This window comes from Manis javanica, chromosome 15 (assembly GCF_040802235.1).
Source record: "Manis javanica isolate MJ-LG chromosome 15, MJ_LKY, whole genome shotgun sequence".
NCBI classification, from domain to species: domain Eukaryota; kingdom Metazoa; phylum Chordata; class Mammalia; order Pholidota; family Manidae; genus Manis; species Manis javanica.
The window spans coordinates 55836066-55861505 of NC_133170.1; the positions used below are offsets into that span (position 1 = coordinate 55836066).

The 25440-nt window shown below is 42.3% G+C and overlaps 2 protein-coding genes across 5 annotated transcripts in view; one reads left to right on the forward strand and one right to left on the reverse strand.

The window, feature by feature from the left end:
- The window catches only part of FBXL2 (F-box and leucine rich repeat protein 2), a 117530-nt gene extending 114952 nt beyond the window's left edge, over positions 1–2578 (forward strand). Inside the window, exon 16 of the transcript XR_005058638.2 lies at positions 2260–2578. The gene's annotated coding sequence lies outside the window, so the exon portion shown is untranslated. The remainder of the gene's footprint in view (positions 1–2259) is intronic.
- The window catches only part of UBP1 (upstream binding protein 1), a 66147-nt gene that overhangs the window by 2983 nt on the left and 37724 nt on the right, over positions 1–25440 (reverse strand). The window contains exons 4-16 of one of the 4 annotated variants that reach the window (XM_037008648.2): positions 23120–23196; positions 17756–17861; positions 17205–17311; positions 15496–15648; positions 15284–15394; positions 14736–14843; positions 9481–9584; positions 7409–7463; positions 7069–7162; positions 4767–4857; positions 3890–4005; positions 1596–1738; positions 966–1017 (exon numbers count right to left, since the gene is read on the reverse strand). In XM_037008648.2, coding sequence (XP_036864543.1) covers positions 966–1017; positions 1596–1738; positions 3890–4005; positions 4767–4857; positions 7069–7162; positions 7409–7463; positions 9481–9584; positions 14736–14843; positions 15284–15394; positions 15496–15648; positions 17205–17311; positions 17756–17861; positions 23120–23196 — 1317 coding nt within the window. Of the gene's footprint in view, positions 1–965; positions 1018–1595; positions 1739–3889; positions 4006–4165; positions 4238–4472; positions 4600–4766; positions 4858–7068; positions 7163–7408; positions 7464–9480; positions 9585–14735; positions 14844–15283; positions 15395–15495; positions 15649–17204; positions 17312–17755; positions 17862–23119; positions 23197–25440 lie in introns of those variants that run through there. The other 3 variants (XR_012125823.1, XR_012125824.1, XM_037008649.2) reach the window with 3 other exon arrangements.

Below are 25440 nucleotides of genomic sequence, written 5' to 3' on the forward strand. Positions count from 1 at the left end.
GTCTACACATCTGAACTGGAACTCCTGACTGGACAAGACAGTTCCTACCTTCCTCTCTACCTGGACCATCATCTGCCCAGCTGCTCTTTACAAGGGTCACAACCACTCCTCCCTGAAATGAGAAGCCCAACAGGGCCCTATCTATAAATGTGTAAGATATCACCACCTCCCACCTAGACAACCTCTGCCTCCAGTTTTCCCACCTATTCTGTCTCCACAGAGTTGCAAGAGAGGGAAAAAAAACCTAATCACATTACTTCTAGTTTAAATGTCACTGACTTCCCAGTGCATTTCGAGTAAAGTCTAAACTACCATCACCACCAGGTCTTGCACCCTAGACCCTTGCCACCATCTCTGACTCCATCTCTGCCCACCCTTGACCCTGTGCATGGCAGCCACATGGCCTCTCAGGCCTCCAAAGCCAAGCTCCTTCCTTCACACCCAGCCCCATGCCACCCAGATGCTGCTCCTCTGGTCAGTTCCCTGTCTTTAGTTTCAGTATTCATGACACCCCCGTCTTTAGTTTCAGTATTCATGACACCCCCTAACAGCTTCATGTCCCCCTACCCAGACCCCCTGATCCTTAAGTACCCCACAAATTCCCATTCCTTCACAGCACTTGTTTGTAATGACATGCATCTGACGGCCTACTCTTCACCCACTACAGCAGGCCTTCCATGGCGTCTGCTTTCTTCAAGGCCTTTTTTGCACCAAAAGCATGGGGTCTGACACAAGGTGCTCAGTAAAACAATGGGTGAATGAATTGATTTTTTTCCCCCCAGTCATCTGGAAGGACTGACCCCTCTCCTATTTGCTAGTTAATTTCTACTATAACCACTAAAATACTCTCATTTTTCAAACTCTTTAGTAAAGCCAGCATGTTCAAAAGTAGACACAAGATCAAAGGCATGCATGCATCTTTCATGATTCCAGCATTTCATGATACAGGCACGCACATGAAGTACCTTTCACTGTGGAAAATAGAAAACAACTCTCATCTTGGAAGTTCTGAACCATCTAGAAGGATAAAGCAGATACAGAATTAAGATCCAACCATCCTTTCATAACTGATTAGAAAGACTGAAATTAGTAGTTAAAGGAAAATACCAGTTATACACTGCACCCAGCAGGGCCTCCTGCTAACTGCTCCTGCCCATGGTGCCCCCAGGAGCCTGCCCGGCTGGGGGTCACTGCGTTCAGTGCTCTCCTGTTACTGCTGGCTTGTCAACGAACATGGGTCGGTAAGGGGTGGGGCAGAATGATATTAGTCATCAAATAATAGACAGGAGGAAAACACATCCAAATGCCTCTCTACATGAGAAAGGCCAAAGCCCCAGGAACCCAGAAGTCCCAAGTGAGGGGTGCTGATGGGGGCTGGGGCAGAGGTGGGAATCCTTGATTTGTATTCCTTCTATCCCTAGGATACCAGAAACTCCAGGTTATAAATTCTTACAAATTTTGATCCCCAACTCTTTGAAAATTATTCTCATGAGTACTTGCAAGAGGCCACAGACTTTTCTATAGCTCTTCAATGATAGTTGAAAATAAACACCATTGTGAAAGGGAACACAAATGGACTTGGCAGTTCAAGTTACCTGATCGCTAACAATAATGTGAATGCCAGTAGGACCCTGTCTGTAAACCTGGTTAATTTGGTGGAAAGGAATATTAAACACCAACGCAAGTTTTCGAGCAACTTCTGAGGCAACCATTTCTTCCAAGTAGATTGCATGATAAACTGAAATTGAAAAAGAACAGCATTTTAGCAGTAATCTTTGATCCTTTTTCCACCCAATCCACAGGAAGAGCACATCTTTCAAAGTGTTAAAAATATATTCATAAAAATTAAAAATGGGAACTTCATTCCCCCTACTACCCATCTAATAATATGCTATATTTGCTCACATACATAATTCAATAAACATGAACAGCAACCTCTGAACAAAAGGATTTGTGGTTTTGATTTTTCTTAAAAACTAACAGGAACTGACTGCAAATAGGCACAGGGGATCTTTTTGGAGTAATGGAACTAAAACTAGATTGTAGTAATGGCTGTTAAACTCTTAAGTTTACTAAAATACTGAATTGTATGCTTAAAGTAGGATTTGATGGTATATAAATTACACCTGAGGAAAGCTGTTTTCAGAAATGTTTCTAGCGATATATAAAAAGGTCATAGTTTTTGATTAATCAATCCTACCTTAAGAAATTTATCCTAAACAATAAAAGCTACCTCTCCCCCCTTTTCCTCTCCCAAAGAGTTAAGAACAGTGTAAGAGACACCACGTGAAAAGCTAAGGATGGGCCGTGAAACCTGCTGCTGCCTCTCAGAGAGCCCCAGCCACAGCCCGCCGGAGTGCTGCCTTTCGGGACTGTATCGCTCAGCAGCACACGTCATCTGCACAGCGCCATGCACGTGGAGTCTGGCTCTTGTAGGTCTTGCTCAGTTACTGATTCAGACACTGATCAGGAGTATCTGTGCTAGAACTTTGCTTCAAACAAGGTTTTGTTTTTTTTTTGTATGTGTGTATATGGGTATGGAAACCTTTGCTAATTATATATTATGAAAAGCTTAGAATTTTGAACTGCAATTAAGGTAATACTACAGAGATGATCCAGAGCAGGGGTCACCAAACCACAGCCTGTGCAAACCCTGCCCTCCACTTGTTCGTTTAAAAGGAAATTTTATCAGAACATGGCCACACCTACTGATTCCATACTGTATGGTGGGCACTATAGTGGCAGGCCTGAGGGTAAGAGACCCCGTGGTCAGCAAAGTCGAGGCCTTTTGCAGAGAAGGTCTGCTTACACTTGATGTTGGGATAAGGTCACCAGGATCTCTCCACACCCCTCCACAAAACCTCATGTTAGAGGATACACCTTCCAAAACACCATGATCCTAACCACATATAAATGATACAGGCGATCTCAACGATACAGGGAAAGCTCTTTGAGAATTGTTGTCCTTTAAGACTTTGTTTTTGTTATCTTTAGTCTCAAAACTCTTTGAAGTCCAAATGACACCCAATGGAAAAGTTCACCACTGCTCTCCTTGGGATTTTTCAGAGAAATTCACATCACTGAGTAAATTTCTCAGAGCTCTACCCATTTTTAGAGCAAAAAACTGCCACGTTGAATTCTCTAACACATTTTTTTCTGGGAAGTTCTGAGAATGTTGCCCTCATTTTGTTTCAGAATATAGGAAGAAGGGAGATATTACACATACCCACCTTATACATTAGAAAGCATGCCTTAAAAAATGTTTTTTGTTTTTGTTTTTTTCAAGGACCATAGTTAGAGGAGGGGAGAGGGGCCAGGATTTTTACCTCCGCCCTAATCCAGCACTCTCTTACACAATTAAGGGAAACCCATAGGATAAAAGGCCCCACAGTACTCAGCTGGGTAATGACATAGGGTACATTCACGAAGACCCAGCACAAGGCTCACCACATGGAGTCACAGGGCTGACCAGGCCTCATCTGAGACAAGTCCATACGCTTGGTATTGTTACGTATATGAATTTCTGCACACGTGATAGTTTAAAGTTTTTCCCCCAATTAGTAAAATGGAAAAAACCCTCCTGCTTTCTTGCCAACCTGCCAATGTTACTGTCATCATTTCAGCAAATCTGAGATATTTTGGAGAAGCCAGCAAAACCCCAAAGCACTCAAGCTAGTTCTTCACTTATTAGCTATTTCTGGTGTAAAGGGCTTTGCACAAAAGAGACCCACAGTGTGGCTGAAAGTACTGAAAAGCGTGCTAATTTCCTCTTTCCCCAAAGACGTGGCCCTCAAGCTGCCGCCTCCCACTGCTGCTGGACTCCTGCAGCAACCTCGGCAGCCCTGACACCAGGGTCCTTCCCAATCCTGCCCGAGGTGCTGATGCCCACCGTAGGGTGTCGTGCCACCATCCTCGCCTCCGCTGCCTGCAGCCTGCTGCCCTTGCAGGGGCGCACTGCTTGGCTGCTCCCGGCAGACATAGATGGTTAAACGGGGCCTGACCGACCTGCAAGCACAAGATGCCACTCATGAGCCTAGGAGACAAAGCTGCCTCACCACGTACAAATGACAACTACAGGAATCTAAGCTCTATTTCCTTATGAGGACTTTACAATGTTACTTCATTATACAAAATAATTGACTAATAGAAATATAAAAACACACACCTCACACCAACTATCACAGGTGGTCTAATCTGATGATCCAGACTCTAAACCACTGAGAGGCTCTGTCAGATGCTGGTAAATTTAAGTTTCAAGATTAAGTCAGCAATTTGAAATCAGTAAGATTCAGTTTTAATGGAATTCTCACACCACAAGTCTAGAAATAGCAGTGATAGTAAGAGTAAATGGACCTTAAAAGCCAGCACAGTTTATGGTTCTATCATTTTAATTCACATTTATAAGTTTACATTTTAATAACTGTTTAGTAGTAATAGTCATACAACCTTGAAATAGATTCTGGATAGCTCACCTAAATGAGAAGTTTGTTTTCTTGGCAACCAACCCAGTCGTCTTCAAGCCCAGTACTGCCCATGTGCATTCTACCAGTCTTACAGTCTATCTCTGCCCTCAGGGCCTGCATCATATGTGGGCCTGCCCTGAGGGTGCACACAAAACGGCCTCCTTGTGAGCGCGGGTGCTGCCGATGTGCGGCAGTGCACACTAGCACACGCCAGCCAGGCGTGGGGACACTGCCCAAGTTCCCGCACGAAGAAAGAGACATTCTTACTTCAAGATGAACAGTTCCTTTTAATCAGCATTTTACCTGGACTTCAGTGAATTATAGAGCCGAATGCCATCGGCTGCACCACAAATTTGTACTAAGTCCTCCTTTGTCAGTTTTAGTAAGTCGGCACCTGGGGAACAGCAGAAAGAGATTCTTCTCAAAGAAATGGAAAAAGAACTGGCAAGACTGCCTCATGGCATCTGTCTTCACACAGCTAAATGTCCTTCAGAATCACAGCAGGTCGCCTCTGCACGTGTTTATATGAACACATACACACACACACCACTCAGAGCCAAGAAGCACTGGCTCTGCCATGTCTTATATGCAGGAGGAGCTTAGGGAGGTCCAGAAGCTGGTCAGCCAGATCAATGAGCAGGGCCTACAGGACTGTCAGTGCCCTACCTGGGACTTCACCACCTACCTTATTTTGGCTGCATGGTGGCTGTGCAGATAAACGAGATTCTGACCCCAGTTAACTCACCTCAAGATCACCCAGACCAGTCTCATTTTACAAAAAAAAGAAATGGAGTCCATAGTTTTGGGGATTTGCCCCAAGCCACATGAGGTGGTAGCAGAGCTGGGACTGGGCCTCTACATAACACGCAATGTAAAGTCACACTGTAACATCGCAGCTCTGCCACTGTGGCTGGTTTAAGCATGACGGCACTGCAGAGCTGCTTATACCCGCAGACTGCCCCGCAGGAACTCAGCACTTGTGAATGACATGATTTATAACAGAAAGGCGGGGAGCAGAGAGCAAGTCTGACCAAAAAAGCCTGGTCGTGTCTGACCTGAGGGACAGCTACACGGCGCTCATCAGTCTTCTCTCCAATTATTGTTTGAACGTATCCATCATCTTTTCCCCTTTTATTGACACTCAAGACGTAGTTTACTGGGAGAATTAAGAGGCTCTTGGGGTTAAGAATGACTTCTGTGTAATAAATACCTGCTCACATATTTAACAGGGTAATATCTGTTTTTGAGGGCTTGGCTCTGAGAGCCCAGTAACTCTCTGGTTTTTAAAAGAGACCAGAAAAGCACATCTTCATGAGGCATGAGCCCCAAGGGCGTCAGGTGGCAAAGCAGGCCCTCTGTCATCTCTGCTGGCGCCCATAGCCTGCATACCTGTAACCAGAGATACATGTGTGTGCGCATCCCAGAGGACTGTGATCGCCCAGAGCCTCAGCTAGAAGCCCCCCTTTCCTCCTCACCATTCTGCTGGTGGGCAGCTCACAAGGCAGGGAGACGCAGAAGCCAAGCCATGCAATCCCTGCCCACCGTGAAAAGAGCTTTGAACTCTAGATAGGCACACATATCCACCTAACCATACAACACGTGTACCCTGGGCCCACCCTCAGTCCAAGCATTGGGACTCTGTGTATGCGCTATGCTTTCGTCTGCCTTCCATGAGAGGGTTCCAGAGGCACTTGGGAAATGCTAGCGCTGCCCTACTGGCATGTCTATCACTGTCCCTCAAAGAGGTTTCCTATGCACCATGTGGAGAAGCACTGCTCGGTCACTCCCAAAATCCCATGTGAGCACCCCATTAGCTTTCTCCGCAAGAAGACACTGCAGTACCTACAAACCATACCTAAGAACATTCATCCATGTCCCCCAGCACAGCAATAAAGAGGAACAAACTGTTGATACAACAACTTGGATGGACTCACAGGCATCATGCTGGGCTGATAAACAGCCCATCTCAAAAGGTCACATACTGTATGATTCCATTTATGTAACATTCTCGAAATGATAAATCATAGTCAGAAAGCAGATTAATGGTTGCCAGTGATGAGGGTGGGAGCAGTATGTGTGGCATGTAGGAAATCCCTGTGGCGCTCGTCAATTCTGTATGTGAGCTATGGGGGTGGTCACACGAGCCTAGACCCGGGATAAGGCACAGAACACTGTCCACATGCTGCACCAGTGCCAACCTCCCGCACTGAGATTGTGCCATGATCACACGGGATACTGAGTGAAGGGCCCAGTGGGACAGCTTGGCACTACCTTCCCAACTTACAGGAAAACAAAAATTATTTCAAAATAAGAAGTTCATGAAATGAAAAAACTTGCACAGAACAGAACCATATACAACTTTACAAAAAACAAGGGCACATAAAACTGGTGAGCAGCAGTTTGCACTGACTGAATTTCCTGACTTCCATGGTGTACAGGAGACACACAAGGTACTCCTGGAGAGACTTAGTGGCACGTACACAAAGGCTTGCCTGTACGTGTACACAACTTCTCAGGAATCTCTAATGACTTCAAAAATGTTTTTAAATTAAGGTTAAAAAAACTACAGAAACCAACAAGAAAACATACATGTGCTCACGCATACCTGAAAAATTTGAAAACAGTCTTGTATAGGAAGAGAATCTGTTTTTGAGCAGCCACTGTTGTGTTTCCTGGATCGTGGCTGAAGACTGAAGTTGCTATTAACAATGAAAATGAACATAATATGAGAAACCATTCAAACTTACCAAAAAATAACCCAGGTCCCCAGCATGTTATAAAGAACATTTAAACAAAACACAGAAATCCTCCAATTTTAAAGTGAAAAACACCCAGGAGCAGAGGTCTGGCTATCCTGTGACCCAATAATGAGGCAAGCCCCTGTCAGAGCCTTAAAAATACAGGACCCTTGAAACATCTGATAGTTTTAGGAGAAAGATACTTACTTCACTAGAGACCTGTGAAACGCCATCTCCCTGATGATTTGGGGAAGAGGAATTGCTGGGGGAGGGAAGGAAAGGATGCTTGTTATAAGTTTTTAATCAAACCTTTAAAGACTATTAAACTAGGTAAATTTAAAATAATACCATGGGACAGAGTAATGTACATCAGCAGTAAGAGTGCTGGCACAGCTGGTCAGGGAGTGAAGAGGAGATGGGTTAGACACAAGATTATTTCTTAATTTGTGCCTCCTTCTCCATCTCCTTCTAGAGAGAAAATTCAAGTATTATAAACAAAAAGGTCTCTATCTCCAGGGTGCCAAGAAAATTAAGGATACTCATTCATTTTAGATAGGAAAAAAACATGAGAAAATAGATAAACAGCTGAAAATAAATGCAAAAATCTTTTATAACGAGCCACAAGAAATGGTATAATGAGACTAGGCCTATAACAGAAAATGGTATCCCTTTAATCAGTGTATTTATCCATGATTAAAGAGAATGAAATTCAAGAGACAAACTTACACACTAGCTTGTATTTCTAAGGTAAAATGAAAATGAAAACCAGCCCCAAAGCAAACATGGCCCTCATCCTGGTCCTGGGCTCTGACTCTGCTCCCAGTGGCCGTATTTCAACTACTTAGGCTTATCCTGTTGACTGTTTCCTGTCCTCCACACCCGAGAATGTCAGTTCCTCCGGTCAGGGATGTGTCTGTCCCTTATATATTATGGCACCCAGAACAGTGCTCAGGTAACCTCACATCCATAGTGGGTTTGTGAATTCACAGCTCATCTCTAAAACCCAGTTCATCTCCTAAGGTTATTCAGCCTGGGCTGGGGAAGCAGAAGGGCCTCTGTGGTGACCTGCTGGTCCCTGGGCTCTTCATCTTGGCATCCGGGAGTGTTTCTGTACACTTAAAGCCCAATAACCCATACAAACGAGCTGCCTCATCAGCCTATCTATCTCCTGGGGGGAAAGCATGTTTTTGTTTTGTCATCAGACCGTTACCACCTGAACATATGTGTTCCCTCAAAATTCGTACACTGAAACTTTACGCCGCAGTGTGACCGATTATTAGGAGGTGGGGCCTTTGGGAGGCAGCAGATTGGAGGAGGTCCTAAGGGCAGCACCCTGGGAATGAAATCAGTGGCTCTGCAAGAGCGCCAACAGGGCCTGCTCCCACTGCTCCACTCTCCTCCGTGGGGGGCGAGGAGGCTGCCATCAGCAATCTGGAAGCAACTGCTCCCCAGGACCCACTGAGCTGACACCCTGATCTCGGATTCCTCGCCTCCAGAACTGTGAGAAATACATGTCCTGCTACTGCTAGGCCCCCAGGTATGTAGAATTTTCTCTCAGCAGCCTGAGCTAGGACAGAGCATGACCATAGTATAAAAAGGAGCACCTTTCCTTTGTAGGCTTTCCTAAATTCTTATCCACAAGAAAACTGTCTAACAATAGAGAACTTCTGATCTGACCTTCTAGGCACTAGGTCTTCAGCAAAACCCCAAAGTGGGGGTGCACTTTAGGATGTTCACAGTGCGATCTGCTGCCTCCCTGGGGTTCACAGGTGCTCAGCTGCCAGTCAAAGGCAGACAAGAGAAGAAACAAAGTCCACCAACCCATTTCTAAAGCCAGAGGAAGTCTTTAAAAATAGAAAGCCCTTCCTTTATTTTTAAAGACTTATTTAAATATATATATATATACACACATATACACACAGTGTGTCTATTGGGAGGGAGAACAGGGCAGACACTAACCCTTGTTTGATGAGGTGAACATTGAAGACCAAGGTACTTTATAACCATTATGGCCTTGCAGATCTACACCGGCTTTTCCCAAGTAACCACCGTCCTTTTTATCTCACGAAGAATACATCGTGAACACACCCTTTCCTAGAACCTCCAAGGCTGGGAATGTGTGAGGTACAAGACAGAGGCAGGCAGCAAACAGCTGGGGGTGGAGGTTACTTCCCACTGCCCCCTCCTCAGAGAACGAAAGGAGGCTGCTGCAGGTGAAAAGGGAGCGAGGGCACAGGGCAGCCACCTCAGGCACACAGTCACGCATGCACACCAGGTACCTGTCAGGGACGCTGCACGTGCTTTGGGGTGGGGACGTGAAGGCAGGTGCTGCCGAAGGGCTGCTGTTCACATAGGCTGCAGGGGTGTCGGGCCACGGAGAGCACTAAGGACAGAAACAAAACCAAATTAACGAGATGCCTGTAAAGTCTGTGAAGAAATATTTTTGTAATTCACTCTCTAGTCTGGCCAAATGCAAGATTGTAAAACACAAGACACCTGACACTCCCCAAGCAACCTCACAGAAACATGTCAAACTGACTGCTGTGTGGCAAGGAGCAGTGTTACCTGCTACACGCACCTAGACATTGAGCAATCCTGGAGAAGATTGGAAGTGTCGACAGCAGCAAACATTTACACAGGCATTCTGAACGTGCACTGACGTACACTCTGCTTTCAAGAACTGTCATCTCCCTCTCTCACTATCCCAACAGGTATGTATCAAGGTTTAAGAAGAGCAGAGGCAAGGAGGGGCTCGTAACCAACATCTGGTCTACCTAGCTCCCTGTGCCCTCTTCCCAAGGAACAGCCCCACAAGGACCCACTGAATGTCTCTAAGTTAACAGTCCCTAAGGAAGATGAGACAGGCCCAGCTTCAAAATACGTCGGCAGTGCGCGGTACTGTGGCAGCTGTGTACCATCTGCACGTGTTTATTATCTCGACTTTCTAGAAGGGCACGGTGAACTAAAATACTTCTCAGCGCTAGGCACAATTCCAACCAAAGACAAAGCAAAAGACACTAAGACACACCGACTCTCAGGGTGAGGAGAGGCGAACAGGCTGAAGTCAGAGCACGCTGTGCAGGCTGGCAGCATCGAGGGGAAGCCCAGTCTGAGTTTTGGAGGGAACCACTCCTGCTCACACTCACCTGCTTCACCAGCCCTGGCTTCCAGGACCCCTTTCACACTCACTCTTCTCCCATTTTACACAAAGAAGGCATCGTCTCTCACCAAGGCTGTGGGGGTATACGACTCACCAAAACCAAACAAAAGACATTCAAAGGTACTAGGGTAGATACTAAGAAAGGACATGACTCTAAAAAAAATTCCTCAATGCATTCAGTGGTTTTCAATTCTTTGCTTTCAAAAGAACTCAGAAGACATACTGTCAGCTGATACATATTGGGTCTACTAAATCATACAAGAACACATCACTGGAATTTTGGCAGATAACTCAAAAGGACTTCCAAACCTGAACAATACTGAAGAAAGAAAAACAGACATAGCTAAACACATTTTTTCTCACCTATAAAAAAACTTTGAACACAGAGAAGACAAGTAGGGATTCTGCAGCATCTTACTCGCTGATGGACAGTGACTGTAATGGGGTTTGTCAGGGGGACTTGGTGAAGGGGGGAGCCTAGTAAACATAATGTTCTTCATGTAATTCTAGATTAATGATACCAAAAAAAAAACAAACTTTGAATTTAATTATGTTCTACTCTGTCTCATCATTCAAGATGTGTTCCCAATAACATTTGTTTTTATATTTAACAATTATTCATCAAAATTTGTATCCGTATTGTTTTGATAAACTGATACCTAGAAAAAAGTTTCAAGTTTCTCAGCTGATTTCAGTGACATATGGTAAAAGAAAACTTTGAAAGTTAAATTTCAATTTAGATAAATTTGTCACAAGGGAGTAATTAGGGTGATCATTAAAAGATTTTCAGGTTGTTGCCATAAGAGAGGGAGATGAGTGGAAGGGTGAAACAGATGAAGGGGGTAAAGAGGGACAAACTTCCAACTACAAAATATGTCTTAGGGATGGAACATAGTCAATATATTGTAATAACTCTGTATGGCAGCAGGTGGTAACTACAGTTTACTGTAGTGAGGATTTCATAATGTATATAATTGCCAACTCACTGTGTCATCCACCTGCCAACATAATACTGTTTATCAACTATACTTTAACAAAAAATAAAGGGAAAAAAACCCTACTCAAGTTAAAAAAAAAAGTTCAGGTGTAAAAGTACGTCATGTTAGGACAAAATTATTTAAGGGGAGTGGAAGAGAAAACATGAGATCAAGCAGGAAGAGCAGAGTAAAATTTAAGATTTAACTGAAGAGCTTCATCATGAACTTTTTAAATGAACAATGCAGTGTCAAACTGCTACAGTATTTAAATCCCAGAGAATCGAATTACATCTCAAAAGCAATGCAGTGGTTTTATCTTAAACTGTATATAAAAATGTTCACTATGCCAGAAAATTCTCTCCTTGCCAACTATATTTATGATGAAAACTTTCAGATGTCAACCTTCAAATGTACAAAGTTGTATATTTTCTTTCCAAACTGTTTGGGGTGTAGAAGTGTCAGCATTCTAGTGTGAAGGAGCTCAGAGACTGTGCAGCACTCCGCGGGCAGAAATCACATCTCCCAAAGGGCTGCAGGTGCTTAAAATGAAGCATGAAGGAAATTAAAACAAATCCCAGAATCTCAATATTCCTTACAACCACATCATGTAATCCTTCAAAAATAAGAAAAATGACTGCAGACTTACTGCTTTCAGCTATTGTCAACTTCCAAAAAAGAAACTTAAATCAATCCAGACAGCACCGCCACACTGACCACAGGGCACCCCAATTTCACCACCAGTCACGCTCTTCATAATAAGGCCTATTTTAAAACTAGGGCCTATGTTTTCTTTCCATCTTACAAAGTAGCACCTCCACAGCTGATAGGGTCTGAGGAGCCCATGCCCTGAGCCGCACACCCACGGCCACCTCCACCACCAGGAGAAGAGCTTCCGGCTAAGCCATCCGCCCCAGACACAAGTGCTACAGTGCAGACTCACACACACACCTGAATAATGTGAGCCTCTGCACACCAAGTCTCCCCAAACCTGCCTTGCTCAGCGTTACTGCCAGCTACTGAAACTGATCAAAAGCTTCCAGTCCTCATCAGTGTCACATGGAAGAGCCACCACACTGCTTGCAAGTCCACAAACACACCCATTTCACTTTTACACACCTAGATTCCTTCAGAAGTGGAAAAAGTGGGGCTGCTAAGAGTTAACATCTGATACCTGCCCAATAAATATGAGACTTGATTCACATGGAACCAGTGGAAACTGGTCCTGGCAGGAAGCCTCTCTTTTTAGACAAAGACAGCTTCCCTGCCCTCCATGGCCAGGCCCACAAACACCAAGACCTGCCTGCTTGTGCTTTATAGGCTTCTCGTGAGTGTCAGCCCGGGAAGGGAAAGGCAGACCAAGGGGTACTTTCACATGGTTTCTTTTACCTGGCCATTCTTCCAGCGTTAAGAGTAAGCAACAGTGTAGGCCCTGTGCTCCTGAAGACAATCTAATTCACTAAGGCTCCAGCAATACCTGGCCTGGGCTCATAGGGTCAAGGTCTGGTACACTGTGAACAAAGCCCCTCTCCAGGCAGATTAGAAAATAATGACTCATCTTAGACTGTAGAAGTTGGCAGCCCTGATCTGAGCAGATAAAATACAGAACAGAAGCAAAGACCAGCAGACACACCAAGGGGTTTGTTGTCTTAGGAACCAGCAGCTGGGCCTCTACTCGATGCAGGGCCATTTCACAGAGCACCTTTTTCACTTCAGCAGACAAGGCCAGACATCCCTTCTACTGAAAGCCAACTGTCACTATCCAAGAACTGTAAGGAATGGTGGCCTTCCTCTGTAGGCACTTGAAGAAATATATGAAGTACTTCAAGACATTTTCTGTAAGGATTAATCTGTATCCTGCTTCTGTTAAACAGGTTTTCAAGAGCTCTAACCACCCCTCAAAGTATCTGAACCAAACCAAAGAAAGGCAGCCCAGGACAGCAAGCAACACGCACCAGGAAGATGTGAAATCCCAGGCCAATGAACTGCTGACGTTTTGCATACTTTAGACTTGTGTTAAAAATTGGCAATAATTTACCAACAATTCTACCATCTTCAGATTAGCTCTGGGCTATAAAAGATTTCCCTGTTTTATGAATTATCAGAACCCATCCCTTTTAATTGGTCAGGTAGTTTATAATAATGGGGGAAAGATGATTATTAGTTACCAGCATCTCCCCCAAAAAGTTTATTAAGAACCATTTGTGAGTCTTTAGTTGAGAAATCAGAAGAGGATAAAAACGTAAAATTGGAGGGTGGGCATTTGGGGGTAGAGTATACAGCTGTTACAACCTCGGATTTGAATCCAAAAAGCCCAGTTACAGAAAATGCAACATGTGTCCCCATCCACTAGGCTGAGCATTCTTAGTCCCACTGGCATGCAGAAGCACTTAAGATGTTTTAACTTGATGCTTTGACTTGGAAATGAGGTCCTTGTGATTGTCCTAGCCTACAGATAATTATAGACACATGCATAAGAGAGAAAATTCCATTTTTAGCACCCTGATAGTACAAACCCTGCAATAATGGAGATAGCCATTCATATATATGATGACAGTTATTTTTAAAAAATTATTTAATGCTCTGTGTTTATAATTACTGTGGGTATTCAGCTGATCTAAGCTTATACAACAGGACAACCCTTTGTGGGCTGCTAGATGATGAGTTGTATTATAAAATAAAGATTTACTACACTTATACTGACAAAGCTCATATCCAACCCAAAACCCCCAGGCTGCACTTTGAGGGGCCCAGGTCTGAGTGTAGCAAGATGCACTATTCTGGCCTGAAGCATAAGGTCTCGATTCAGGTGCCAAAAGGAAACACTAAGGCAGTCAAAGATTTCTCTCTACCAGTGCTGCCAAACAGGCTTTTAAAAGCACAGACAGACAGACATTCTTATACTACATGCACGGAAATGGGACACAAAGTGCTACATATGTTAATGTCAAGCTTGCTACCATCATTTCTCTTAAGTATCCATGACATTTTCTTATCAGTTCTATATATGAGAAAGCAAAACCTTTTATAATTACACACTATGATGACTATTTTACTAAAAAAAGTATTTTCAATTAATTTTAGTGCTCCTTTAGAAGTGTGTGTGCAAAGGAGAGAGGGAGGGAGGAGGGGAAGGAGACAAGGAGGGAACACATTTCTGAGTGTTGTTTTTTCCTCCAAAACCACCCAATATGGTCAATTTTGTTTTAAAGTGTTAGATTTAGGAAATTTTCCTCGGTGAGGAACAAACAGAAAAGCAGGAGGTCTAAACAAAAGCAAATTAAATCAAGACAAGGACATCAAAAACAAATTTGGCTTTACTTTTCGGTGGAAGTTGGTCCTATATCTAACACTGCACAAGGTTTCTTGCACAATGAAAAGAGAAGCAGAAGTCCCTTACACTGCCTCGCTTTGCCAGAGAATCACCGTAGTCTGCTGGCAAAGTCCGCTTGCTGGACTTTTTCTGCTCATGTTCAACTGCATCTTCAATTATAGGCTCAAGCCTCATCTGGACAAACACCAAAGATTGGGATCAATGTCTTTTCATTATACAAAGAAAGATCTAATACCCTGTTTATGTCTCTGCAGTCCAATTAAACAAAGGTATAACTAGCAGGCGTCAGAGTTAAAGAAAATGCAAAACCCCAGCAGTGACAAAAATCAGACATTCTAGGTCCCGACTTCACCTCTTGACACATTCAAGGTTTTAAGGTCTGTTTCTGAGACCTGGTTGGGATTTCAGCATCTTCATTCAAGATCCCACCCAGGAAACTAATCCATTAAAATCCCACAATTTAAGTAAAATGCTTTCCCCACAAATTTCACAAAGAATATTATCTGACAATATACTCCCCAACCTTCCCAACCCAGGTAGCAAACTCCTTAGAGACAAGGCTGGTGGGCAAACCTCGGCTGCTCTGCACGCACCGCAACGCCGCCCTGCATTACCTCTGTGAGCACCGTGGTGTCGTAGGACGGCTGGTACTTTTCTTTTTCATGAGCAGTTCTCTTCTCCATCTTCTCTCGGTCAGTTTTTTGTTTCCTGTCTGCACCTTTAGGCTTAAAAATGAGGCAGATTATTTCATCCACCAGCTTCAGACAATCACATTTACAAGCAACACTGGGCCTTAATTACTGAAAGCCTACTTCCCATCTCTTACCTTAAAAACTTTGATTTGACAGCTGGCTGAGTGTAGATGATCTGTGTATTCTCCATTTTCATTCTGCTTAAAGGTGTCCACCTGGATCCTAAAAGGCACTCCCTTCTCACCTCCGTGCTTCCGTGGTGTAAATTCCGTGCTGATGCAGTGTACCTAGAAAGCAATGCCAGCTGAACTGGATCCAAAGCACTGCCCCACTCCTTACCCTCTACTGGTTGCCTCGCAGATGTCCTGCCACAGCTGTAAATTCTACATCCTTTAAAACAAACTCCCACATATCTGCCAGGTATCTGTCACAAATTTCTCTGTGTTTAATATATAGCTTTCCTTTCACAAATCCAACTAAGCCTTTCTGAACGTTTGGGAAGGAGCTCTTCCCTATTACAGTAACTCTTCTCTAATGCAGGACTTGCTCCCATCACGGGCACCAGGCCAGTGGCTTCCTGAGTACATCCCTGACATCCCGTCAGGACTGTGCACTGCTCTCCGATCCAGGGTTAAGCCACGCATGTGGCTCAATTCACAGTGATCATCAACTCATCATTCAAAGCCTCTGCTGTTGGCCCTCTCCTGCCATTACCCCAACTCAGCCAGCCAATCAGCTTGCTGCTGTTCCTACGGCTGTCAGTGTGTGACACTCCGCCGGGGGGAAGTCAGAAAGCCCAGTACTCGCCCTACCGGCATCCACCAAAACTCTTCCATCAGCCCTTCAAAGTTCAGAGGCTTCTGCAGGCAATGGCCATTTCCTCCACTAGTCCCCTCTCCCAATGCCATCATGATGAAGCTCAGCAGTGCAGAGCATCAGTAACAAGACCATTAATTTCTGTCTGTTACACATCCCCTCTTCTAATGACTCAAAGCCAAAACAGATCTGTGGTGACTACAATGACTCCTATTACAGTCAACTAATAGGAACCATGTCCCTAACGGTTCCCAGTTGATGGGGGATATTGGTAGACCACAAGAATGCAAAATGCTAAAGATTCTTTGCAGTTCACACATGCCAGAACTCGCTCGGGCTGCTCAGCGGTTCAGCAGTTTTCCATCTCTACGCAAGATTAGCTACTCAGTAGTTTCTATCCCACCACTTGCAAATTTGAACACCCTGCATATTAGAATTACCATTGGTTTTATTTTATATTTAATTAACTAACATATGTTTTTGAAAAATCATGTTTTAGAGCTACAAACTGAGCGTGTGTGGCTAAAAAGAAGTGCCCAGGAACTGCTTTAAAGTATGCCACCAATAACTGAAAAGAGGCAAACTACTAGTAACTACTGAAGCCAGGTGCTGGTTCACAATGTTTTGCATGGATACATTATTATTATTCTCTTGCTTTTGTAGGGTTTGAAAACTTCAGTATTAGCATGTGTTTAAATAATGCTAGAGAGAATTTTCAATCATATCCTTTTAAACTGCAGCTTCTATTCAAGAGAAATGCATCTTATGAAAATGGATTTTATTGTTACCACCAGCAGAAAAGTAACATTTGAATAATGTATAGATCATATATCTTTATGTGTTAGTCTATAAATGATGGATTTAGTAAATTAAATCTAGTGAGATATAAATGTGTACACATAGAAGACATTACAAGACAGTTTACAAATAAGCATTTAAAGAGATATCATGCATCAAGAATTTAATCTCAGTCATGGCATTCTACATGACTAGCCTACTGTGCTTCTAATAATGGCAAAATCCAAACCTGAATGAAAGCAGATGTGCGTTTTGCAGGGTCCCACAGAAATTCAACCGCGTTTAACTGGCTCAGATTTGTTCTTGTGTCAATGATTCCCACAGACATTGGAATATCTACGTTTTGAAAACAAGTTACACAGAAACTCATCTGCTATGAATAATTAAAAAGCTTACAACTTATTATAATTATGTTCTGATGAGGTATTATACCATATGCTGAACTCTTTCCTTCAATGTTCTCCATCATCAACCACTTTACCATCAAAACCCACCTAGTGCACATCATACATTCTCCCACCATGATTTACTTCAGTTATTAAGACTAGGATGGATGGTGCCAATGGAGAATTAAATAAATGGTTTCAAGTTTATAAAATTCCTGGCTCAGGAATTTTAGCACCAAAAATGACATTTTTAACTAAAACCCACCCCAGGCATACAGGATCTACTAACACCAAAACTCTCTCCACACAGTTACACACAGTGCCACATACAAATGGGTAGAGCTGAACAACTGTCATGTTCATGTCTCTACAGTCTGCCAGCAGCCACTGGTACCTAAGTCAAGAAGTCTGTCTCCTGGGCGGTTCCACTTCCAACCTTCAAGTTGCTGATGCTCTGTATACTGTAGCCGTCTGTCATGGAATACAACTCTTATGATGCTCTATGGAATAAGTGGGGAAAGGGAATACTTTTAAACTATTCCAGCTAAAATGCAGAAACATGGTCACTTCTTATGCATTAACCTGTAACTGAAGAGCATACAAAAACAAATTCTGCTTTAAACATTCGTAAATGAACTTTTTACGGTTACCTGGATTACAGGTACAATTACTTGGCATAAAGAATTAGAACTCAAAAGTGAAAGGTGCAAATAAAATGGTTATTTATGTAAAACTTTTAATTGAAAATTTAATATTGCAATCCAAAATTAAGGTACATGCCCATAAAACCAGTGAAAAAAAATTACATTTCTATGAAAAAAAGATGCACACAGGAATTACTAAAATGGAAAGGCGAAATAAAACAGAGAAACGCAGGCACAATGGTAAAACCATTCATTTAAAGTAATAGTTAATAATTGGGTTCTTTTAAAAAGATAGTCGAAATTGGGGGTTGGGGGAGTGTCTGCCCCACCCCACCCTCAAGGAGAACCTACGTGCAAAATTTGTCCTTAATTATTTAACCTGCAAAGTGAGGTTGTCCAAAACAAACAACAGACAAACTTCATCCAACTTCAGGCCCCAAGGAAAGACTTTCACTCTACTCACACACTCTAGGCCAATTCTTTGGTCTCCACCCATCCCAGCTTAACCTCCCATAGATTTGCAATGCCAACCACTGTTTCATTCTAGGACCAGGAAAACCAGTCATCAAACTGCATTCAGATACCAGATTTGCACCAATTAGTGTTTCTGACACACATAAATAACTGTTCTTCAGAGTATGATGCGGTAAGATAATCACATTTCCAGTAGACTTTCTGCTGGTTTGAACAGGAAATCTGTTAGCAATACATATAGACACTACTTTTAGTGTCCCTGCCTCCTGTTCTCCCCAATTAGTGTCCAAAATATAAGCGATAAATATTTTGAAGAGAACCACTTAAAAGTAGCAGTATTTTTATTTTAAATAGTTAAAAAAGAGCCCAAGTCATCAGTTAGGACCAATGCAGAGATCTATAAAAGCAGCCACCACTCCCATCCATACCCTCCTTACTCACTGCACCCACATCCACAGGGCCCACCTACCCAGCCAGTCCACCAGCACCCGCTTCACACCATTGCCTGAGATCAGCAAAGCCCTCACTGGGATGGTGCCTGGGGCTAGTGGGGCCCAATTCACCTCTGCCAGCAGGTTGATCTCTCAGAAGAAAGTGCAGCCCTGAAAGCGTCATGATTTGATTCTTCCATATTTAGCAAGAGCCAGATTACATTAACAAATTCAGAAGAAAACAGTTACTAGATTTCAGAGCTATACTAAAATCCACTCTGGGCCAGACTACAATTAAGATAGTACAATAAGGACTATGAAAGGAGGACCACAGCCAAGAAATTGCAAGACATAGAAACTGCTTAAATGAAATTGGAAGGGAAAAAGTTATCTGGAGTTTTGCCTATAAGGAGAGTGAATACACCCAGAGAAGTAGTGACGGATAAAGGGGCCTAACAGTAAGACAAAGCCAGAGCAAGCATATCACTGAATATGCTGCACACATTCAACAAGTTCCAAAGCACTCAGCACCTGAGCCCCAAGATTCCCCATCAAGAGTAGCGTCAAAGATAACGGCCAGGAGATTAAACTCTGGATGGTTGCAGAATATTTTAGGGATCCTCGAGCTGAAGGATGTGATTTTTAAGAAATTCATCCTATAGTCTTTGGTGGTAGCAGACCATAGTTCTGAATACCAGGCAAGCTCTCAGGATTGATGATGATGTATTCTGGCATATTCACCAAGAATCAGTCATGTGGCTTATCAAATATAAGGTGATACTGATTTAAGACCTTTCAAAAATTAGCCTTTCCAATCTGCAAGCTAACTATTTAGGAGCACTGATACTTTCAAAGTAAGCAGTGTCCTTGTCCAGGCAGAATATGCTAGTGCAAAGCCAGTGAACACCCACTTACGTGCACTTACGCACACAAACACCCAGGAAACCGTGCGCTTACGGCTGACTGCCCTCCACTCTCAACAGTTCATTAGCTCATAATGAAGAGTCATTTTTGCCTAAACTTCTTAATTTGCACTAATTTTGTATATTGAATGTTTTCATGTTTTAGTTTGGAACTAAATCCAAGAGCATGACATAAAGCCACCATTTATGCAACTACTTAATTAAGCTTGCCATTGCCATTCCAAGCTTACTTGACAGGTATTTTAAGTAGTTTGCCAGAAATATTTTAAGCATTAAATCTCACCCAGCAGACTGGATATTTGTAAATCTTACCATCTATTCAGGGAACTGCCCTAGAAAGCCAGCTCCTCTTCACTTGAAAATGATAAGCTGCTTCTTCACCACTATGATGGAAACTTGATTTTGTCATTTGGTCTAGATGTCAAAGACTGTTATAGTCTCCTGAGAACACTGAATAGTCATGAATGGTGAACTGAGTTAAAGTTACTACTTAAAATATGAGTTAAAATTATGAGTTAGTAGCTTCTGCTGCTGTGCCAGGAGCTGCTTGTATGCTCGTCCCATGCGGCCCTGGAACCTCTTTTGTGAAGTGGCAGCTGAGGAGACTTGGGCGCTTGCCACAGCCAAGAAGTCAGGGGAAGGAGTCACTAAGAGGAAGGATCATATTAATTGGAAGGTGGTAGGTCAGGGTAGTTCTGTGGTGCAGTTAAATTTGAGAGGTATACACCACTTAGTAAACTAATGAAAGCCTATTGTGAACAACGGCTTGTCATCGAGGCAGATCAGATTCCGATTTGACAAGCAGCCAGTCAATGAAAGACACACCTGCACAGCTGGAAATGGAGGATGAAGACACAACTGATGTGTTCCAGCAGCAGAGAGGAGGTGTCTACTCAAAAGGGACCCTGCTGCTTTATTCCAGAGCTGCTCCTCCAGGCCAGGAAGCCATTTGCAATGAGAAAACCGCAGTATGGTTCCACCACATCCTACTAACTACAGTATAGCTTTCTCTATTCTTTCATTTTTCTCCCTTCCCCATTCCTTTATGATACAGGAAGTAACTGTGTGTGTGCACAAGCACACTGTAGCTTTTTTAACTAAATAAAAAATGGTACATTCTGATCGACAGCAAATGAGGTGGGAAGGGGAAAAGTACTGGCCAAGACAAGATACCCCCTTTCTCTATTAGTGGCATGTTCATTCCGCTTTTATCTTTACATTCCAGTAAGTTATTTTGCTCTGTTTAACAACAAAAAGAACAATACAAAAAACCTTGCATACCTTGGTCTATTGGACAATTTTAGTGTTTTTCATTTATTACTGTAAAGCCATGGACAATTTGGTAACTTTTTTGTATGTAGCTGTTACATGTAGGGCAATCTGTCTTTAAGCAGGGATAAATACTTTAAAAGAAATTAATCCTAGATAGTTTTCCCTCCAAGTCAAGCATCTTGTTTAAATAGACTTCTTGTTTAAAAAAAAATAATGAATTAGTACATTCTACAGTCCAGCAAAAAAAAAGAATAAAGAAAGAAGAAACAAGCACAAAGAAAAAACAAGCACAAGCATCTTGTCACATAAAGACAAGATGAGGCAATTGTTGGTAACTGTCAAAGCCAGGCGGGGAGCTGAACCATGAGAACTCATGGTGCAGGTGTATTTATCATACGCCACACCACAATGAATACATTTGCATTCAGAGAACCATCCTCCCTGCTTCTGGGGATGTTTAAATTTGACTATAATAGCAAGTTAAGAGAGTATTCTACCATTTTTGAATCCAGTTTTATGGACCTCAATATAGAACCCATCAAATCCTATTCCATTTTCTATTAGAACCTACAATTAAAACTATTTTCTAATACTTCACTGACTTCTTTAAAAACTAGCATCTCACAGTCATCAAATGTACTTTCATGGTGATAGAAGAGTTCACCACATATTCCTTTCAAAAAAAAACAAAAAAAACCCTACTCAGTTGAATTTTAACCAGGTGTGGTATAATTGGATCTGCCCAAAGGTGAACTGGGGCACCCAATGGCTTGTATGACAACAAAACAGTTGGGACCAAGATGAGAGCATCTTCTACATTTCTAAGCTCCCAGATTCTGGAAAATGAGAGCTCTTAGTCTAGTTCCTTGACCAAATTGTGGCTATTTGAACCTGGAATCTAGCAGAGTACAGCTGATCCAAACAGGGCTTGCTCACTGCAAACACTGATGACTTAAAAATGGTGAATCCAATCAGTGTTTGCTAAGGATGCCAACAGGAATGAATTAAAAAAAATAAGAGCTTCTAAGTCACCCTCTAGGGAAATGACCAAACCACTAATTGAACACAGATATGACAGACCCAAAGTGCACAAAGCAGATGTGAGAATCTACAAATGACCTCTCTCCTTATGTTCTAAGAATGTTAGGAGCCCTGGGAGTTAGAAGAAATCTGGGAGCTCCTTCCAGGTTGGCAAGACAATATAACCCCATGGGGCTAAGACCCCCTATCTTTCCCTCAACCTCCCATGGTGTATGGAAGAGCACTAAGAAGACTCTCATGCCTCCAAGTGCTGGACAGGTGGCTTTCCCACACATGCTCAATTTGTTAGCATTAGTATTAGTATCCTTTCCCCTGTCAAGGCTGCCTTTCCCATGCTCAGCCTCTAAAAGGGAAGATCCAGAAGGGAGAGTCTTTCAAACAGAATACCTCTCCATACAGAGGGACCAGAGCCAAATATGCCTTTCTGTGGGAGGAAGGAAGATTAGAATCCAAATGCCTGCTTCCGCCTCGCTAATACCTGGCCCTGCTGAAATCTTGCTTTTTCCCAATTAAGCTTTTTCCATAAACCCTGCCCTATAGAATTTATAATAAACTATGGTGCATGAAAGGTAGAGACAGAGGGACCCACCGTGCATGACACAGAGGAAGCAGGGATGGTCTGAAGATATATCCTAAAAGGAATAAGTTAGCTGGCCAATGGCTACACCTCCTATACCTGAAATGACTGACTTCTTCAGTCAGATACATTGGCAGGGTGAACAGAGATTTCAAAGTTTACTTAGCGAAATTTTAAGAGGTGAAATAAAAGGACTTTCTGAAGATTCAGATTAACCCATTTTTCCCCCAGAGCCACACCTAATTTTTCTATGGTACCTTACTTCACCAATTAAGTGCCTCCTTATTTTATAGTACTTATTTTACAGATAAGTAAACAAAATGTAGCCTCTTGCAGCAAAACTGCCACATTTTTCAATCACTGCAATACCTGTTAGAAATTAAAGTCTGGCCTTACCTTTACCAATTTTCCAGTGATCTCAGGCATATCTCCCATTTTCCGATTATCTAGCATCCGAATTTCGTAAGACTGACCTATTTAAGGAAATTGTTGAATTTAAAGAAATTGTGTATCAAAACAACCCGTACAAAGAACATCACTCTGTTTAACATAAACATTGAACTGTCTCTCAAAACATACACAACGCCTGGTGTTAATTTGCTATAGAAGCAAATTCAGGTGGGTCTCTCTCTCTCTCCTTCACATGGCACTGTCCTTTCCTTCTCACACTATTACAGAAGAATGAAGAGTTTCTCTGTCAACTTATTTTCATCTGTTACTCTCTCACACACCAAATTTTTATCATGCACACAGGCATTACCCAAGAACAATTCTTACAACAACTTTACTGAGATGTATTCGCAAACCATAAAAGCCATCCTTTTATAGCAAACAATTAATTGGTTTTTAGTATATCCAGAGTTGTGTAACCATCACCGCTACCAATTCTGGCTGCTTTTATCACCCTAAAAAGAAACCTCATATTCATTAGTAGTCATTCTCTATCCCCCTAGCCCCTTACAACCATTAATCGATCTACTTTTTGCCTCTAGGGAACAGCCTACTCTGAACAGATGATATAAATGGAGTCACACAGGCTGTGGTGTTGGGTTTCCAGCCTCCTTCCCTGAGCTGAGCGTTAAGGTTTCCAAGGTCCCCGGCCTGCTTGAGCAGGCACCTTCACTCCTTTTATGGTCCACTATTACTCCCTGGCACGACCATACCACATTTTGTTCATCCAGTCATCAGCTGATGGACATCTGGGTTGTTTCCACTTTGGGGCTATTGTGTGTGCATTTTTGTATGAACCCAGGTCAAATTTTAATCCTGGAGTTTTTCTCCCTTGTGTCCAATGAACCCAACTCACATTTTCTCACTGCTTAACTAATGTCCTTAAAAAGATAGAAACAGATATTCACACAGCAATCTATATAATTAGGAAAAGAAGCTGCAGCTAAAAGTTATTTAATAATATACTCCAAATCCACAAAAATGATTTCTGGATTATGTGCCATTAAGTAAGAAATTAAGTATCACTTGGTATACGGAAAATCAGCAGTAATTAAAGAGTATTTCTATACCATAAGAAGTTGAGGATCTTTATGATATAACTACTAGTATCCTGCCCACACTCCCAAGGGGCTTATAGAAAAATGTACAAAGTGTACTAGAACACAGGACTGAAATACAACAAAGGGTTATAAAAATACAACCAAATCACTCCAAAGCTAGTGAAGGAGAACAATTACATAGTTACATTGCTAAGGAATAGTCCTTAAATCCATTCAACAGACTGAGAGAGATTAACACTAAAAACACCTCTATGGCAAGAGACATTTTTGTAAAGTTAAACATGCAGTATATTTAACAATGGATCTGAATTCAGAAAACAGTAAGAAACTTAAAAATAAAGCACATGAACAGATACCTTTGAAAAATACACAATTATGCATTTAAAATTACATTCAATCTCACAAAAATTGAGGAAGTAAAAATTAATTAAATGTGCTGACACATCAACAAAAAATGTTTCATTAAAAACAATCAGGTGGGCAAGGATGAGGGAGAAATAAACACTTAAAACATGAGGGAATATAAACTGATGAAGTCTACCCGAAATGCCACCTGCTGTGCCTGGTAACAAGTACTGTTATCTTTCAACTTAGGGACTCTGATTAATCAAGACTGAATAAACTTTAAGGGGGGAATATGTGCAACTCACATTACACAAAAAAGGCCATTTCTCCCTTAAGACATAAAGAACTCCTACAGAATCACTAATAAATGTCCAACATTCCCTAGAAAAAAATGAGCAAATGAGATGAACATGTGGTTCACAAAAGAAAGAAGTGCCAATAGCTCTTAAACATGTTAGAAGACATTTTCCCTTCAGAAAAATGCAAATAAAATACCACAGTGAAATCATTTTTCCCCTATCAGGTCAGGATAAACCTCCGAGTCTGAGCTGCCAAGTCCAGAGAAACCCAGCCACGCTCTTTATACTGACAACAGGTGGAGACAGTAGCAATCAGTCTCTCTCTGGGGACACCCTGAAGGTAGAGCCTAAGCAGTTTCTGGTGTACGAGAGGTAAAATGTGAGCCAAAGAGCTGAGGACTACTCTCGATCTTTGGTCAAGGAATTTCCTGATGTGGGAAGATCACCAGAGTAGATTTGGAGGAGAAAATTAAGTGTAACTGAATACATTCAGTCTGAAGTACTTACTGGACATCCAAGTTGAGAAGCTGATTTACAAATCTGGAGCTAAGAGGAAGAGATC